The sequence below is a fragment of the Temnothorax longispinosus genome, chromosome 3 (genome assembly GCF_030848805.1).
Source record: "Temnothorax longispinosus isolate EJ_2023e chromosome 3, Tlon_JGU_v1, whole genome shotgun sequence".
NCBI lineage: Eukaryota > Metazoa > Arthropoda > Insecta > Hymenoptera > Formicidae > Temnothorax > Temnothorax longispinosus.
This window is the reverse complement of record NC_092360.1, coordinates 4,376,665-4,394,406: the sequence shown is the minus strand read 5'-3', so window position 1 is coordinate 4,394,406 and position 17,742 is coordinate 4,376,665. Positions and strand designations below refer to the sequence as shown.

General features: G+C 40.7%; 1 protein-coding gene across 1 annotated transcript; it reads left to right on the top strand.

The window, feature by feature from the left end:
• Positions 1-689: 689 nt before the first annotated feature.
• On the top strand, positions 690-15,055 carry LOC139809849 (ATP-dependent DNA helicase DDX31). Its single transcript, XM_071773082.1, has 9 exons — positions 690-908; positions 1,069-2,187; positions 2,264-2,530; positions 2,618-2,838; positions 2,992-3,577; positions 3,671-3,901; positions 7,745-8,087; positions 11,900-12,101; positions 14,751-15,055. The coding sequence occupies exons 1-9, from the start codon at positions 843-845 to the stop codon at positions 14,887-14,889; spliced, it is 3,174 nt and encodes a 1,057-aa protein (XP_071629183.1). The 5' UTR covers positions 690-842; the 3' UTR covers positions 14,890-15,055.
• The last annotated feature ends 2,687 nt before the right edge of the window (positions 15,056-17,742 follow it).

Sequence of the window (17,742 nt, the reverse complement as noted above, 5' to 3'; positions counted from 1 at the left end):
TATAGAGAAATGTGTATAATTAATTTAATCCTAAGTAATATAAAAAACCAAATTTATTTGCAATAAATTACCTTCAGTGATTTTTAAAAAGGATGCTTATTAGCATATCAAAAGTTACGTCGATTGAGAAGGACCAAAACCAAAAGTCGAAACGTCGTGATAATTATAATTAATAAAGATGATTGAATAAAGTTAGGTCGAATAAAAAATCTTTATTGTTAATAAACTTTATTCTTTGAAAAATATAAATTAATAATAACTACACGCGCGTACTTATTTAATATTTAATTTATAAATTTATTTGAAAATAAATCTCTTGTCAATTTATAAAGAATTCAATATTTTCAATATTATATATGTGTATAATATAATACTTCTCCGTATTATATATAGGTACATGTATAAATATGTATATAAAAAATATACATATAACATATATCGCACATATATTTAATATTATATAAATATTTATATAAGATACATATTATATAAATAATAAATATAAATAATATTATACATACATATAAATATACATTATAGCATCTCCACAATATATAATTGTGCATTAGTCGCATATTTTAATACAGTATTATATAATTAATAGTAATCTTAATAAAGTTAAGAAATATATATTTTCATACAGTCAGTATCGGAAATAGACTCTCTCTGAAATACGCGCATGCGCCAGCAGTCGAGCGTCCAGCACTCGCGCGGTTCGCCACATGTTTCACAACGTGCTTTACGCGGGGTGCTGGGTGTATGTTTATAAACGTTACAGTTTTACGCGTATTTTATTTTTCCGCGTGTAAGGAAAAAGTGATTTGTGGTAAACAGGCGCACCAATGACAATTCAAGACATGGACATCTGTTTAAATGTCACGGCGGGTCCAGCTGTCACAACGAGGAAGGTAGGTGCTTGGTTAGGTTAGATTTAGGTTAGGAGGATCTGTAAGCATGCCACATGTGTGCAAAGAATTTGCACCAATTTTATGCAATTGCGTATGGTAAACTGAACAAAAATCTAAGAAAAAGACTGATGAATAACGTAAAGTAATTGTTTGTGCTTAGAACACATTGAGAAGAACCGAGTCTTCCAATACCTCAATTAAAAGATTGAAGAATCAATCTTTCCATAAAGATGCAGTACTGAGTAGCAAGGAATCAAAGAGAAACGCGAATACGCAAGAGCCAGGGCGTAAGGGAAGAATTAAACAGAAGTCATTATCAGTTATCTTTGCTAAGAAGTTAAAAGAAGCAAACGCTCTTACTCAAAACATACAGCAACCTCCAATTCTATCTCAAGGTAAAGGCGCAACAGCGAAGATTGCAAAGTCAGAAAAAATTGAACAATCTGATGCAGCAAACAAGAAGCATGTGAAATTTGATAAGATTCCTTCAAAGATCCATTCGAACTCTGACTCCACAAATGAATCAACTGTCTCCTTCGCAAAGGCGACAAAAGATCATGTTGGTAAAGTACTGTTGGCGAGAAAGAGAGATGATTCAAAGGGTGAATCAAAGAAATCACTTTCTGATATATTTTCGAGTCAATTAAAGAATCAAAATAAGTCAGATACACTAAATTTGACTCAAAAACATTATATTCCTAAAAATAATTTTAAATCAGACAAAGAATTCACAGTAGTAGCTAAGGAATCACCAGTTTTAAAATCTAATAAGATTTTTTCTACCAAAAACTCTGATTCCACAATTGTGTCTTTTACAAAGGCAAAAAAAGGACATGTTGATAAAATATTGGTGAAAAAGAAAAATAATTCAAAGAGTGAACTGAAGAAATCACTTTCCAATACATTTTTGAATCAACTAAAAAATCAAACTGAGTCAGATACTCTAACTTTAACTGAAAAACATGATACTCCGAAAGATAATTTTAAATCAGACAAGAAAAACAAAGTAGTAACTCAGGAATCACCTATTTTAAAAAACACAAAGAAGACAGATATCTTAAACAAAAAGAAAGAGAGAAAACATAAAGAGAGAATTGTTAATAACGATAGGGAATCAGACAAAACTCCAAAATTAATGCACAGAGCTGGTGGAAAAATTTCCTCTTTGTTTGGCAATAATCCCGATATACCAACCATAGGCCAGCGATTTGTAAAACCTGTAAATGAACCAGTTTTTACAGAGATCACTTTCGCAGATCTCAATATTCATCCGTTTATGGTTAGTATTTGTATGTAGTTAACATTTGTAATGAAAACGTTTGTAACAAAGTAACGATTTATACCTCTTCTTACAGATATCAAATTTAGAGCAAAATATGGGTATAACTAAAATGACAACGGTTCAACAAAAAGCGATCCCTCAAATATTCTCAGCTAAGGATATTCTAATAAGATCTCAGACAGGATCTGGTAAAACGTTAGCGTATGCTTTACCAATTGTTGAAATGTTACACAAAATTAGACCAAAATTAAATAGAAACAGCGGTTTATCAGCCCTTGTGATTGTTCCGACGAGAGAATTGGCCTTGCAGACGTACGAGTGTTTTATAAAACTAGTTAAAGTGAGTTAGAGGCAAATATATTTTAAATACATTAGCACGAGCATTAGCATTCATTAGATGTGAAAATAACGTTTTAAATAATTTTAGCCTTTTACATGGATCGTACCAGGCTACATAGTTGGCGGAGAAAAGAGAAAAGCGGAAAAAGCTCGGTTACGAAAGGGATGTAATATATTAATATCTACTCCTGGTAGATTATTAGATCACATAAAGCATACAAAAGCTTTGAGATTAAATGACGTCAAATATTTTGTATTAGATGAAGCTGATAGAATGCTTGATATGGGATACGAAATGGACATTTCTGGGTAGGTTTTCTGGTTTTTTATTTTTAAAAAAAATTGGCAATTAAATTTTGTATATAGGTTAATGCAATTATTATTTAATATCTTAATAAGAAAATTAAATAATAACATGAACACAATTACAATGATTACAAAATTATATATTGTGCAATTCAGGATAGTAAGCGCTTTGAAAACATCATGTTCTAATAATGACGAATCAGGATACGACGCTATGAAAATATTTAAGCAAAATAGTAAAAAGACATTTACAGATGAAGAAATTGAAGAAATTTCGAAGGAACATAATATGAAATCCAAAACAGGAGAAAATAATATCGATGGTAGTAAAAAGAAACAAATATATCATTCAAGTGATGACAGCGATAGCGATCAGAGTGCTAATACCGTTCCATCGAGAAAAATGAAAAAGGATGAAAAACATTCCGGTGTGAATCAAGAATCTTATTCGAAAGTGGAAGATGCTGAAAACGTCGAGCGAGATTGTGAAAATCAATCGAAAAGGCAGTCAATCTTATTGTCCGCGACTTTGACACAAGCCGTCGAGAAATTGGCGGGTCTCACGATGCACAATCCGATATTCGTTGACGCGGCTAAAGAGAATTTAGAAGCGAGCGAGGGCGATATTAGCGAGATTAACGAAGACCTAATAGTTCCGCAAAGTGTAATTCAGAATTACATAGTCACGCCGCCTAAATTAAGAATGGTCACTCTAAGCGCTTACATCGCCGGGAGATGTCAGGTAGGAAAATTTTCAAACTGCATTGTATAGCAATAATACATTGTGTCGACTTGCGACTTGTATAGTAGCATTTTCTTTTTTTTTTTTCTTTAGACTCCTGGGCAACACAAAACACTAATTTTTATGGCCACACAAGACATGGTAGATTATCATACTGAAATTTTGTCCTCTGTCCTTACGAAACCAATTGATGACGACGACGAAGATTCCGATCCGCTGGTTGACGTAGAATTCTTTAAATTACATGGTAATATGACACAGAAAGAAAGGACGGAGGTCTTCAAAACTTTCAGTCAAGCGAAAAGTGGAGTACTACTGTGCACGGTAAGTTATATATATTTGAAAATTACTTTAAATGCTTCGAACGTCTACGAATATACCATGTACCTATTGTGGACATAATTAAGTTATCTTTAATTCTTTAGCGCATTATAAGTGTTTGAACTTCTTAACTTGTTTACTCTTAAATATACATTGCACGTCATGAGTTTTACTCGAGAGCAGATATACTTTGAAATATTAAATATTATATAAATAAAAAATATAAGTGTATAATACGGCGTTGAAAAATTAAGAGAGAATAGCAACGAAAGAAAAGTCAGGGATATCTGTCGGCACTCCCTATGCTGTAAATTACTTCGTGGCTTATTCTTTCGAGAGGAAATTTAATACCCCTCAGGACCCACGCTGTGTTCGGAGGTTAAAAATTATGCGGGCGCATGAACCCTTCGTAATGAGTATAATTACAATCATTTGTCTGTTCCCCATATCTGTGCTTTCTTTACTTCACGAAGTGATTTAGGGGAGTCCGAACTTTGCATTAACAATCCTTTTCTATTAACAATTACTAATCTTCTGCGAAACAAACTGCGCCGCTTTTCAATCAAATCTCCAATAGTTTAATGGAAAGATATTTCTCATCCGAATCGTAATAAACGCGAAATGTTTACCTATTTGCGATATATCCACAGAAGTGTCTGTTTCGCTAATTGCATTCTGCGAGCGGCGTAATTAATCATGACGCGATAATGTTTGCGAAGTAACGGATAACTTTCTTTCTCCCCGCTCCCCGCCGCTAATTACATTCGTATTACGTCGGCCGAATTAATCCGACGTCGAATAACAGAACAACTTTCTGATTCGCATTGAACTCTCGGCGACGGCTTTAACTGCCGTAATTACCGGTGAAAGCGATCGATTTCGTCATTAGACGCGGGGACCGTCAAAAATAAAACGACGGCGGATCTCATTTCTTCATCGACCAATTTAGATTTTAGCGTGAAATACTGTTATGGCGCTTTCACGTGTCTCAAGTATCGCGAATATCGGAAGAACTCGTGCAAAAGGAAAGAAGAAAAATATTAAATCGCGGCAAGATTTGCGAATTGTGAACTTCACGATCGGCGTCACGCAAACGAATGACACAACTTATCGTAAAAATTAATTCTTTTCCATCAGGCGATCTCTCTCTCTCTCTCTCTCTCTCTCTCTCTCTCTCTCTCTCTTTTTTTCTCTCTTTCTCGTAAAGTCGACGTCCGATTCGAAAATTCCGAAGACTCGCCGCGGGTTCTCGTTATCCTCTCTACTGTCCTCGTTAAGCCCTATACATTGCGATTAATTGACGACCTGTTCTTTCGAATTATGTCTCAAAAACCCGTGTCACGAGTCGCCCTCGAAAGAAGAACAACAAGATCAGAATCTGCAAAATTAATTCTGAATATAACGAACATTCGTTCGTCGGACTTTATAGCTTTCTTTTCTCACGATTTTATTTATTCTCGACTTTCGCATATGCTATAATTTCTCTGGCAAAACAAACTTTGTGTAAAGAAGTTACGGCATAAATATAATAATAATATTTGCTGCGATGAAACGAGGCAATTAATATGTAGAAAGATTAAAATTACGATCAAATGTGTAGAAAGATATATGTGTAATATGTAGAAAGATTAAAATTACGATCAAATATATTTTGCACTTCTTTAGAAGCATGAATGTATGATGCTTAAAAATTCACGTCATTTTACGGCGATATAAATATTGATTAATGCGTATATAACATTTTGATGTTTATTATTCTAATTTTTAAAAATTATGTTATAATATTATCTACTTTATTTACTTTTTACGTGATTTTTTTTAGTTGCATGTTATGCCAATGTAACTTAAACAATCTGCGCATAATTCTTTATTACAAAGAATGCTTATATATTTTACTTTTATATTTCATTGTTTGCTTATTAATTTCTCTCTCTCTTCTGCGAGATCTGTTTTAATATCGATCAAAATTCTTGAAAACTGAGTTTAATATCGTTAAATTTGCTTTGTTGATTTTAAATGCTTAATTGTCTAAAAAAAGCAGGTGGATTTATCAAGATCATCAAGATACAGAAAATTCAAAATATAAAAAACACGTGAATAATTACGCTACTAAGAACATGCAACGCATTTACTCGAATTATTATTAAACCGATAAATCCCGGTCGCGCGAACATATTGACGTGACGTCGCCAACGTTGTTGCGAGCACGAGAGGAAGAAGGAAGAAGGCGGAATAATTTACTGTGTACTTAGAGAGACGTCGGGCATATTTAACTCCTTAATGTTGATCCGCGGAATGTGCGATGGCAGAGCCGCCCACGTTTTATGGCGTCGCTACCACGTAGGTTTTACGGCCGCGTTATTAATTTCCACGTTGAAAAGCCACGAGGGCACCCGCGGCCGGAATGTTCCGCGGCTCTCAGCGGTGGTGGATCCGGATCCACGATGTGATCTATGGCCCGAGTGAGATGTTTTGAGCGGACGATCCGTTCTCGATCCCGCGGCCCGCGATTCCCCGGTCCCTTTCTTAAACGATCGTTTGTCTTAATCGCCGCCATCGATCGCTCTTCAGCGCGCCGCTCTCTTTACGTGTGTTGAAACCGGTGGCAGGTATCGTGCTTGTATCGTTTTAATGTGCCAAGTGCACTTGCTCCGATTGCGAGCGCCGCGCAAGTGATTATAGGCTTGCGTTGAATTTTAAGAAAATATTCTTTGGCAAAGTTAACTCCGAGTGACAATTTAAATCGCGATGATATCACATTATAGTTAACGTTAAAAGCGTTTAATTTATTTTTCACTTTCTATATAATAAACATTCTATAATTCTATGTAATAAACACTATATTTGTCAAAGTTATGTAAGTTATTTGATATGTTTCTTTAACTATGTTACTATGTTCAAGTTCCATGTTGCAAGCATTGACTTCTCCTTTTATTCAGTCGTTTTGTTCTCATTAATATTCTTAATCGCGCAAAAAATAAATGATTAGAAATTGCTTTATCGATATTCATCGAGCGATAAGATGTAACGGAATCACGGGGCGAGCTCGAGTGATTCGGTCCGATCGACAGCATTTATTTCGATTTCGGTCGGGGGTTTCTCTCTCGTATTCCTTCACGCTGGCGCCCGGATCGCGCCGTCGTCGACGTATGTTGAATTAATAGCAGGAAAAGATGTAATAAGAATACACGGATACACGTCCGTATCGTGCCGCGAAAGAATTCCGGGGTGCCGCGACGCCCCCCCACTGGTGGTCTGGGATTAGTCCCCGGGGCCCGTCAAGCGGAGCGACCCGGCGGAGGCTCTCGCCGCGGTAAATCATCGGCCAGCCGAACGTAGGAAATCAGGGCCGTGCTCAAACGTTCGCCGTTGGGGTCTCGCAGCTGGGCGCCCGCTGCCAGCCGCGCGCATTCACGTCGCCACAAAACGAGAAATCGCCGCGGTTTGTAAGACATTTGTACCAGCAGGTCGCAGACTCGCCGTTGCCGCTCTTGTTCGTGGAACGAGCCACTTCTCGGAGGAGGTTGGAGCGCGATAACTACCAAGAACATTGTTCCGAACAAATTGCGGTGGAATCACGAGGTTCCGGTTCTTATCCGAATTGTTTTATATCAAAGTGCTTTGTATCTCGATCTAGAAAAGATCCGAAAAGTCTTTTCTTTATATATCTCGCGTGACGTATATAATTTATGAATGGTCGTAATATGTCATTGGAATTAAACAGCGGATTTAGATTTAGACAGTCTTGTTCTTATATTCTTATGTTCAACAAGATTTGGAAGATGTTCGACGTGAAAATTGCCGGTTCTAGGATATGTAAGATATATATTTCTCTTTTTTTTCCAGGATGTCGCAGCTCGAGGATTAGACATGCCGAAGGTAGATTGCGTTGTTCAGTATACCGGTCCAATTTCGGCTAGAGATTACGTTCATCGAATCGGTAGAACCGCGCGCGCAGGTTGCTCCGGCACGGCGACAATCTTCCTGACGCCTCCGGAAATCGAGTTCGTGCGGATGCTCGAGTCGAGGCGCATCAGAATCAAGCAGCAGGACATGAACGATGTCCTGGGGAAGCTACTGGGGCCCTTTTCCAAGCATAACTCCGTGCAGGCAGCGGCTGTCGCCCTTCAAAATGATTTCGAAGATTTAGTGTTGGAGAATCAGCAACTTGGCGCGAAAGCATGTAAAGGTAAGCGTGTAATATTTTACGATTTGCGCTACGTAATAAAACGTATATACACTTCTTTTGATACCATAAACTTGTTAATCATTATCAAGACTCTTGAAGCCGGATATAATATTTATGAATTTGACACTAATATAGACTGAAGTTCAATGATTCGATAATGAGGCAAACTATCGTACAGTAAATTGCTGCTATATAAATGGTTACCTTAAAATAGTGTCTTCCTAGTTATTAGCATATATATTCGCGTGTATACTTTAAGAGGTGCGCGTGCAATAAAAGCTTAAATCTTTGCTTTCGTGAGAAGCAAAGTGTTGATGAGGAGCTGCGAAGGATGAGTGAACATCTACTTTGACGCAGTTGGATTGTAACGAAAGCGAGCTGACTTTCAGGGTAGACTAAGCCAATTCCAGCGAGCACCCCACTCGCATATAAAGCAACCCCTACGCGTACACGTTATGGGGCTCTTATTCCGTCTCCCTTCACATTTGCCTCGTTCGCCACTTGGATATTTACATAGTCTACGGACGAGGAGGGATGATCCTGTTTGCTATGCCACGGTTACTCTATTAGGGTCGTTACCGAGAAGAATTTATTTGCTGCAATAATAAATCCATTATACCCGGTCTAATACTCGTCAAGTGAAGACATTAGCCCTCTTCACATTCACGATGACTTTTTTTTTCCCCGCAAATCTATTTGCTTTTCCATATAAATATCGTCAGTTAACTTGTTGCTTTCGTAAATCACTTCTCGATTACTTTATTCAAGGCTAGGGAGAACTTTGTCGCTTAAATACGAGTATGTACTTCTAAATTTTTTTCTTATTAAACTTGAGAAGCTTCAGAGAGATCTCTGCTCTATTGAGACGTAATAATAGCAATGTAAACGAATCTTGCATATCTTACGAGGATTACTTTTACGGAAGTGCATTAACCACTAGTGTTACGTCGATTGCTATAACCGCGCGAACGAGCATTTCCAAAAAGGAAATTCGGGACCATTAATCTTTCTAAGAGGTTTTCGAGCTTCGAAATTGTCCCGCATCAGCCGAGGCTTTACACGAAGGTTAGCCACGGTTTTTGAGCGCTTAGCCGCCCCAGATTTGAGTGACGTTACACAGCTAACCACTTGACCGTTCCTCCGCACGTACCGAGTGATTGATAGATTAATTGCTGCCGCCGTTCGTGACCCCGGTATTGCACTTTTCGCATGGAAACCGAGGGAGCGAATGAGAGGAAAGCAGGAAGTGGATAACAAATTAGTTAACATCTCTCGATATATCTACCGGGACTATTTGCTATCAGTCATTTATTTGTTCCAATGTGTGCCCATATCGACAAAAATAATTCAAAATGTTTAGAAAAATTTCTCGCGACAGAGAGAAATATGGTAAAAACAATATTTTTATTACAAAATATTTTCATCTACCTCAAGAATAATAACACATAAGTTGTGTTTTCTGAAATTGATTAAATAATTGTCCAAGGATAATTTTTTCACGTAAATAAAAATTATTTTCAAGTATTCCAATATTCTTTGTTATTTGCATTTTTATTGCAATTTTATGTAATCGTGCATCTGATATCAGCTTATTTTACATTTTTCACATTTAAGCTGAAAAAAATTAGCCGTACTTAAATCCGTGATAACGTCGTATATCGAACACATAATACAAGGTATAGTGTTGGAATTAAGATCGTAAAAACGCTCGTACACAGCAGAGGCACAACAATGGAAAATAACGCGGCACGTGGACACGTTCTGCGCTCTTCGCGACAATTCCGAAATTTATTTAATTCGCGACTGATGCGGAGACGAGCGGAGAAGTGGAAATCTCGCTAATTCGTAACATTATCACCCCAATAGAGCCGAACAGCCTTCAATAGCAAGTACAGCTCTATAGAACTACCCCCGAGCTGCGACCCTCGCCACTAACCTGAGGGATTCATCCCTCACTCCTATCCCATATATATACGATTTGAGCCTCGTGTCGGTCGCTCGGCTATATTCCATTCGTCATAATTCTCTGTAAATATTTTTTGAATATTATAGCTTAGCAGAAGCAGCACAACAAGCAATAATCGGGCCACTTAATCTTATGCAACCTATTTCGTTCGATCAAATAATTTATTTGCTTTAGACTTATCAAGATAACGATACGTAAATTGATATAATAAACCATATTCAAGATTTAAGATGGTTATGAATTTGCCTGTACTTTATATTTTTTTATCGGGTTATAGTCGAGTTTTCCAGACAGCACTTGTTTAAAAAAAAAGCAATATTTTGCTAATTATTATTGTCGTGACAATCGTATCACTGTTGAGCTAATTTTGCGCACTCGTCGCGAGTTAGATTGAATTTGGTGTACATCGTTCGCGCGCCTTTCACAGAGGGTGGCCGATACAATCCAACCACTGAATGTGACTTCCGCCAAAACCACTTACGCTTTGTGGCGAGAGACTCTTAACAATACGATACAGGATACAAATACAATAAGACGCAGTTACATCACTTAGGAACAATGCTACCCCACTCTTACACCCCCGTTCTTCCCGCCGCTCCGGCTTCTCAGTTAGACACCGCCCCCACGTGTGATTTATGTGCTAAATGGAGAAAAACATTTCTCCCTTTTCAACGCTGACACCAAGTCACAAGAAAGACTCTGGCAGTGTTTCTTATATATGCGCGGAAAGGAGGAGCTGAGATTGGAAGCAGACGGAAATCAGGACGGAAAACGTTGAGACATACATAACTCCGACCGCGAGAGAATTATGAAAATTAGAGGTACTTAGAGGGGATTCAAGCGAAACGTGTAACTAAATCTATTCGGTGATATATAAATTCATTATTTCGTTTCAAGAGAAATAGATGCCGCATTTAGATACAAGAATACAATAGCATTCAAACACCACCATCCAAACTGCATTTAGTTTATTTGAGAAAGTTTATTAATAATTGAAGAAGAGATGTTTCTCTTCTTGTTTCGTACCTTGTTCCATTATAATCATTGACTTAATGTCATCATCTTACGCGAAACGTCTTCGCTGCTTAGGATATAGAAATTTAAGCGATCAGGGATATCCGGAATGAGCAACCGGAAGCCAAATTCATCTACTCTATCAGGACCGATTGTGAGAGATTTTTCACACGGAACGCACGCCAACGGTGCATGTGCACATGTCGAGTTCTCTCAGGACCAGAGATCCCCCGGGTTTCTCACCCGTGCGCACAAGCAAGAGACGTTAAGAAGGGACGCGAGGGTGACTATTAGCTGCAGCACTTGACTCGGCTACCTCCTCCTCACCGTTAATGCCCCTTAATAGCCCGCCACGGGGCGCGCACACACCCCACGGAATCGCGCGGCCCAACCCCCGTGGAACCACCTAATGGAACTGCGATTAATAAGGGCGCACTACATGTAACTGATCATTACATCCGAGAGTTGCACGTGACCTCTTAAACGTAGACGAGATAAGTGTACTCGACGCGGCACCTCTCGAATTTATTCACATTTTAGGCTTATTCGTCTTGGGAGACTACATGAATTTAGTATTTTGCTATTAATTGCAACGTATGCATAACGGTTCATTATGACAGTACCAAAAGTCACGATTAATTTGAAACAAAATACATATTTATTCCTCCAAGCACAATTATCGCACATCACGTGGATAATTACGCTGGTACATATTTTTTATCGTACTTAACGTGTCTGCAAGTAATCTGATGCGCATATCTGCAATGGGAACAACGAGCGGGTGGAAAGATAATTGTTTTATTTTACATAAGAATCGTATTCTCTTCTGTAGCCTACGTCTCCTGGATGCGTTTCTATTCAAGTTATCCGCGCGACATGCGCGAGATATTTAATCGAAAGGATCTTCATTTGGGTCACTATGCCAAGAGTTTCGCGTTGAGGGATCCGCCGCAACGAATCGGCGGGATTGGCAAGAAGCTACACGAGAAAGAAATCTCGAGACCTAGGCACAATAATCGTCTGTCGAACAAACCGTAAGTATAATATTTCCTTTTCTTTCTAATTTGCAAGGTGTGAATGTATTTCGCCCGAATTAATCTTACGCGCGAGTATATCGCGAAAATCACTATCGATACGTTCTTAAAGTCCCATTTGTTCCTATCGAGGCGTCACGTACTATAGCGGAACTTCGCAAGCGCACACTTTGCGTCACGCACAGTTGCGGTGGACAATATGCTCCTATTTTGGGAGAGGACATCACGAATGGTTGGTCCGGCTGTTGACCCGCTCAGCTGACGTTTCAGCCGCGCGATCGCGAAGCCCATCGTCTCCGGAGTGACGGTATTAATGACGGATTCACGCGTGGCTTGGCGTGTTAACCGCGACGCACATCCCTGGCCCTCCTCCTCCTCTTCCTCGCCGTCCACCCCCGCGCGCGCGCGTGTACAGGCGTAGCCGGCATAGGGCGAGCAATGGCACGCACACGCCATGTGCGGGATGGCTCGGTGCGGCTCCTAGAGAGGTTGAACGCATCAAAACTGTCGCTCTGTGTCATCCGTCATGTACGACGAACGGGCGGACGTGTTCTACGGTGGCTGGCAGCCATAAGCCATACGGCTCTCATCGTGTTCATCCTCGTTGTGGTCCCCGTTCTCCCCCCCCCCCCGAGTTGCGTTCCCTCCATTTCACTTCATCTAACTCGCGTCGTCTCGCTCGCTCGCGACAAGTGTATCTTATTCCTTCTCTCGTTGCTCTGGCCTTCCTCTCTCGCTCACGTTCTATCTTCATGCGGTGTGCATTTCACATGGCACTCTGCTGGCTTCTGCCCTTCTCCAGGCTTCTCTCCGTCTCTCCTTCTCTCCTTCTCTCTCTCTCTCTCTCTCTATCTCTCCATTGTTCATAATTATACAATACGGCTATTAAACAGACTGATGCGACCGCCACTTCCGGTCGTGGCTGCGCCATTTACGGAAACCACGGGACGAGCACGAGCCTCCCTCTCTTTGCCCCCGTCGCTCCGTCTCGCTCGCGTTCTCGAAATCCTGAAACTGTCACCTACCCACCCGCTCGCATACTTCTTCCCCGCTCGCGTGTGCCCTCTTGCGTGTCCTGATTTTTTTGACACGAGCGCTTCCCGCCTTCCATTCATGCATTATTCTCCATTATTCTGCTTTTAATTTCAGTGAACATAATTTCTAATGCTGCATATAAACATGAAATGATATATCTTACTACAAGTTTCCTATTTTCATTTTAAATCTGAATTTGTTTTCCCGGAGTTACCCCGGTTATGAATATCCTAGTCTTATCATAGCTAACGTATTTTACATCTGTTGCTTGTCACGTCTCCGGCTTATACACGTATACATACACATACACTTAGTCCGTTGCTCTTTCTTTTCACGGCCGCAAACGAGCCAAGTCCAACCACCACGGGCGCTATACTTCGTAATTTCTACGCCAACGTTCCTTCTACTTCATGTATCACGTCGTCTACATCACACACGAGTACCTCCCGCGTTTTTACCGAGCTTTATAATTCCTATGTTCTCCGGCGATCATTTGCCTGCACTGCCATATTCAGCGTTCTCTGTCTCTGTCTTTCTCTTTCCTTCTACGACCACACAGTCTCCTCTATCAGCCCTTTTTTTTCGCGTTAAGCGCGGCGAATCTTTTTCCCCGAGACCGGCATTACGCATTAACGTGTTTAATGCGATTTGAATGGGCGTGCTTTGGGTGAGCACGACGGGCAACCGACTGGTGCCCTCCGCACGGGGAGAGAACGAGTCAGTTTTAATGGGTGAAAGGCGGGCACTGAGCTGACGGTCCAATGGATCGAGAGACGACCACGGTATACGCCTCTGTGGGTGCGATTACCTATACGTTTGTGTGCGTATCTTAGCCCAAGTGCGTTTGTGAATGTATGCATGCGTGTATGCTTGACGCGGTTTCACGTCGTCCTCCTTGCAGTCTACTGCAGGACCGTTGTAAGACCGACGATAATTTTCATAGTTTCGATACTTTGCAACTGGAACGATCAATGCCATTCTACAACTTAAGGATTTAAAATGTAGCCAATATTTTCTATTTATATTTTCTTTATATTTCCAATTTACAGAACTTGCTTTCTGGAAACCACTTTACTTAAATTAGTAAATAAATTGCGTATAAATTAGATATACGTATACATATGTAATATACACATATATTTTTTTTTATTGTATACAACAACGATACAATGCGAATTTTGGATAATTATGTTATTTTATGTATAATTCCATTGTAGTTAAAAACTATCGTGTCGATTACTACTGCAAAGTTAATTGCGAAACTTATATGTAAATTATCTCGGTTAAACGGGAGCTGCCATTGTAGACCATAAAGCATGATAACGCGTACTTCGTGCGTGACGCGAAGCGGTGGACAAAAACGTGGTAGCGGACATGAAATTTGGTACGGCAGTTGGTGGAGGCCCACCTCCGTTTCGTCCGCGGGGTGTATCGTCGCGTTTTGATGCGCGCGCGCGCGCGTCCTGTTTTTTCTTTTTCTTTTTTTTTTGCCTCAATTTCCGATTACCGCGCTCTGTCCTCACCACATGTCGTTTACGTCGAATTATCGAAAATTGCGGGTTAGTCCTAATGTGAGAATTAAAGTGCGCGCCGGCTGACTGCTCTCGCTTCCAGATCTGAAGGGGTGTCGCAAAAGAAGCAGAGGACCCGAAACGGCGACGGGCAAAGAACGGGATTATTGAAGAGGGTTAGAATGCTCAACACCTCCGAATACGATAGCGGCCTCGAACCCCCGAAGAAGCCAAAGAAGTAATTCCTCGTGCTTCGTCGCAATTGTATGTACATTGGCTCGATTGTATACATGTTGTAAATAGAAACAGCGATTTCGTGTCGGTGCATCGCTTCTTGTGAACATGCGCCCACATGTTTTTACCCTTGATATGTTTTACAATAAATGTTAATTAAATGTTTTAACCTAATTTACACTTGTTTATCCTTTATTTTTCCAAATACTCGATAGTTATCTTTTTATAGTGTTACGGAAAGATGTACATCTTATCGCAATTTTCTTGCGTCTACTGTGACGATTAAATAATGTGTATTTACCATTTTTACTATTTTGAATATTCTGTGGGATCATGTTTTATTAACTAGCAGAGATTATGGTTGAATCCTGATACACAAAGCAGCATAATGAGCAAGATATAATTTTTATAATGTATTTATTTTTTACAAATGTTACAATTACTTAATAACGATTGGATTTTTATTTCACGTCAACTACAGTTTCTATTTTTATTACTGTGCGTTTCTGATGTCATTTAACATCGTTCCCCACTTTATTTTTTGCAATGGTTACTAATTGGTGGCAAATACGCTGCGGCAAAATGCAGTACGACGGAAAATGCCGGGTTTAGGGAAATTAACTGTAATGATATCGCGCTAATCGCACGGTACGGGCTACGTCGAATACGCTTTCGCGGTCACGAGATCGCGCAACGTTTTAACTCCCTTTTCGCTGCCCCGGCTCCGCTTATCTCATTCTTTTCACAATAATTAGCAATCACCTTCTGATAGTACGTACTTACAAAACCGCCATTTCGCCGGCGTCATAACGATATCACGCTAATTGCGCTTTCGTTTCCACTCCAGCATACCGTCCACGCAGTCACGAGATTGTGACTCGCACTATTCTTAGGATCGAACTCAACGGCCATTAAGAACACAAGTATTTTATACCTCGCAATTAGATATCGCTCCTTACCTTCTATCGAAATATCTTACTTGTATTTCATTCAACAGTGTAACATTTATCTATTATTTTAATTATTTTAAATGTATCTCAGGAATATTTATTCGTTTCTTGTTATTCGATATAGGTATAACTCAGAATTTCTTAACTTTTTAATTGAAACTTAATGTTTCAATAAACACATTTTGCAGAGTCGAATTCAAGTGCCTCTCCTACTCTTATATTAATGTAGATATATAAATATTAAATGCTTACATTAAATTTGATCCTAGTGCACTTTAGTGGGGTCGGTATAAAACCGACTGCTAGCGGTAACGTTGGAAAGCTTACACTGCATACATCGCATCGTGTGTACCTACGTAGATGTGTATCGCGATGGAATTAGGAGTTTCGTCGCCGAGGCTAATTTGCCAAAGGGTGCTAAAGAGCTAACGCGTCCTGCGGTGCTTCTTTCCCGGCTTCCTCGGACTCGATTTCAGGCAGCGCGAGGGCGCCTGAGAGAGAGACACACACACAAACACATGTACTACAAAGGATCTCGGCACGTGATTGCACAGCTATGCGTCGGCAACGAACGGGAACGCATTTTTGCGGCGGAGAGGAGAGGGAAGGGGGTAGCATCGGACACGGGGCACGTCGACGAGGGGGCCCCGTCGGAAGAAGACCCCTCGCGGAGGAAGAGAGCGGCGAGGAGACGTCACGAGGACGATGAAAGAGGGACGCGCGGGCACGCGGCGGGTATGATTAATACGCGAGCATTATTTTCGGATTTTTTGCCGCGCGATCCGCGAGCGCAAATTGCTTGCAAATAAAGGCGGCGTCGGGCGACTATCGCCGCCGGTAGGACGGCAGCGGCGGCGGCAGCGGCGGCGAGAACGACGGAAAGGAAGTCACGGAAGGAGGCCGAGAGAGGAGAGCTCGTCCCGGGTTTAATTTAATTTAATTATGCCCTCTTTCTTCGCTACCAGCGCGCCCGAAGATAGATGGCGGCCACGGAATCTCGCACGTCTCGTCTCGGCACGTTGCGCCGCCCCGTGCGAGCGTAACCGCGATTTCCGCGACATAATTCGATCTCCATCTAAAAATTACGCGAGTCTCAAATTAACCGCGAATTCTTTGGGCTTTTCCTTTTGTTTCGTGTAAATTCCACAGATCGAGAAGGGAGGTTGCGTTCCTCCAGAAACGTTTACTTTTGAGAGAAATGTAATTTGACAAATTGTAATTAATATTTGTTATTTTTTCACCTATTTACATAAAACTTTTTAATACTTCCGATCGATATTATAAATATTTTATAACGGTGTGACCCCCCTCGAGATGGGTCCGAAATTAATTTTTTTTAAACAAGAAGAGCAACGCATTTTCCATTCAACGTGCTTTGTTAAGAAACGCTACTTGATTCTGCTTGTTGCATAACGCGTCCGATTCACGTTTCGCCACATTCGCGACGGCGGCACGCGATTTAATTCAATCGCACGAGGTTTCCGCGTTGACGGATACGTTTTCGAGCACCGCCTAGAGCGCGTTGTTACGCGGTTTGGCGCTTAAACGCCGCGCGAATTAAGGCGGACGCGTGATTGATCGCGGTGATAAATCGATCGTCTTGGGCAACATCACGCCGACATATGTTTATCGCGCGATCTGATGAAAAGCCGCGCGTTCGCAATTTAATTTAATCGCGCGCGTTATTTCGCGCCGACCGCCGCCGCCGCCGCCGCGTGCGCACACATTTTCGAAACCCACCCAAGTGGCCATCTGCGAGCGGCCGCATTAGACGCGCGAGCGGAGCAAAGAGTGCGATATTTATTCGTAATGCGCATCGCAATTCGTCGTGCCGCGGCATCAGTCATAGTCATCGCGAGCGAGCGTGCGCGCACTCATAATGAACCGTACGATTAGGATATCCCGTTCATT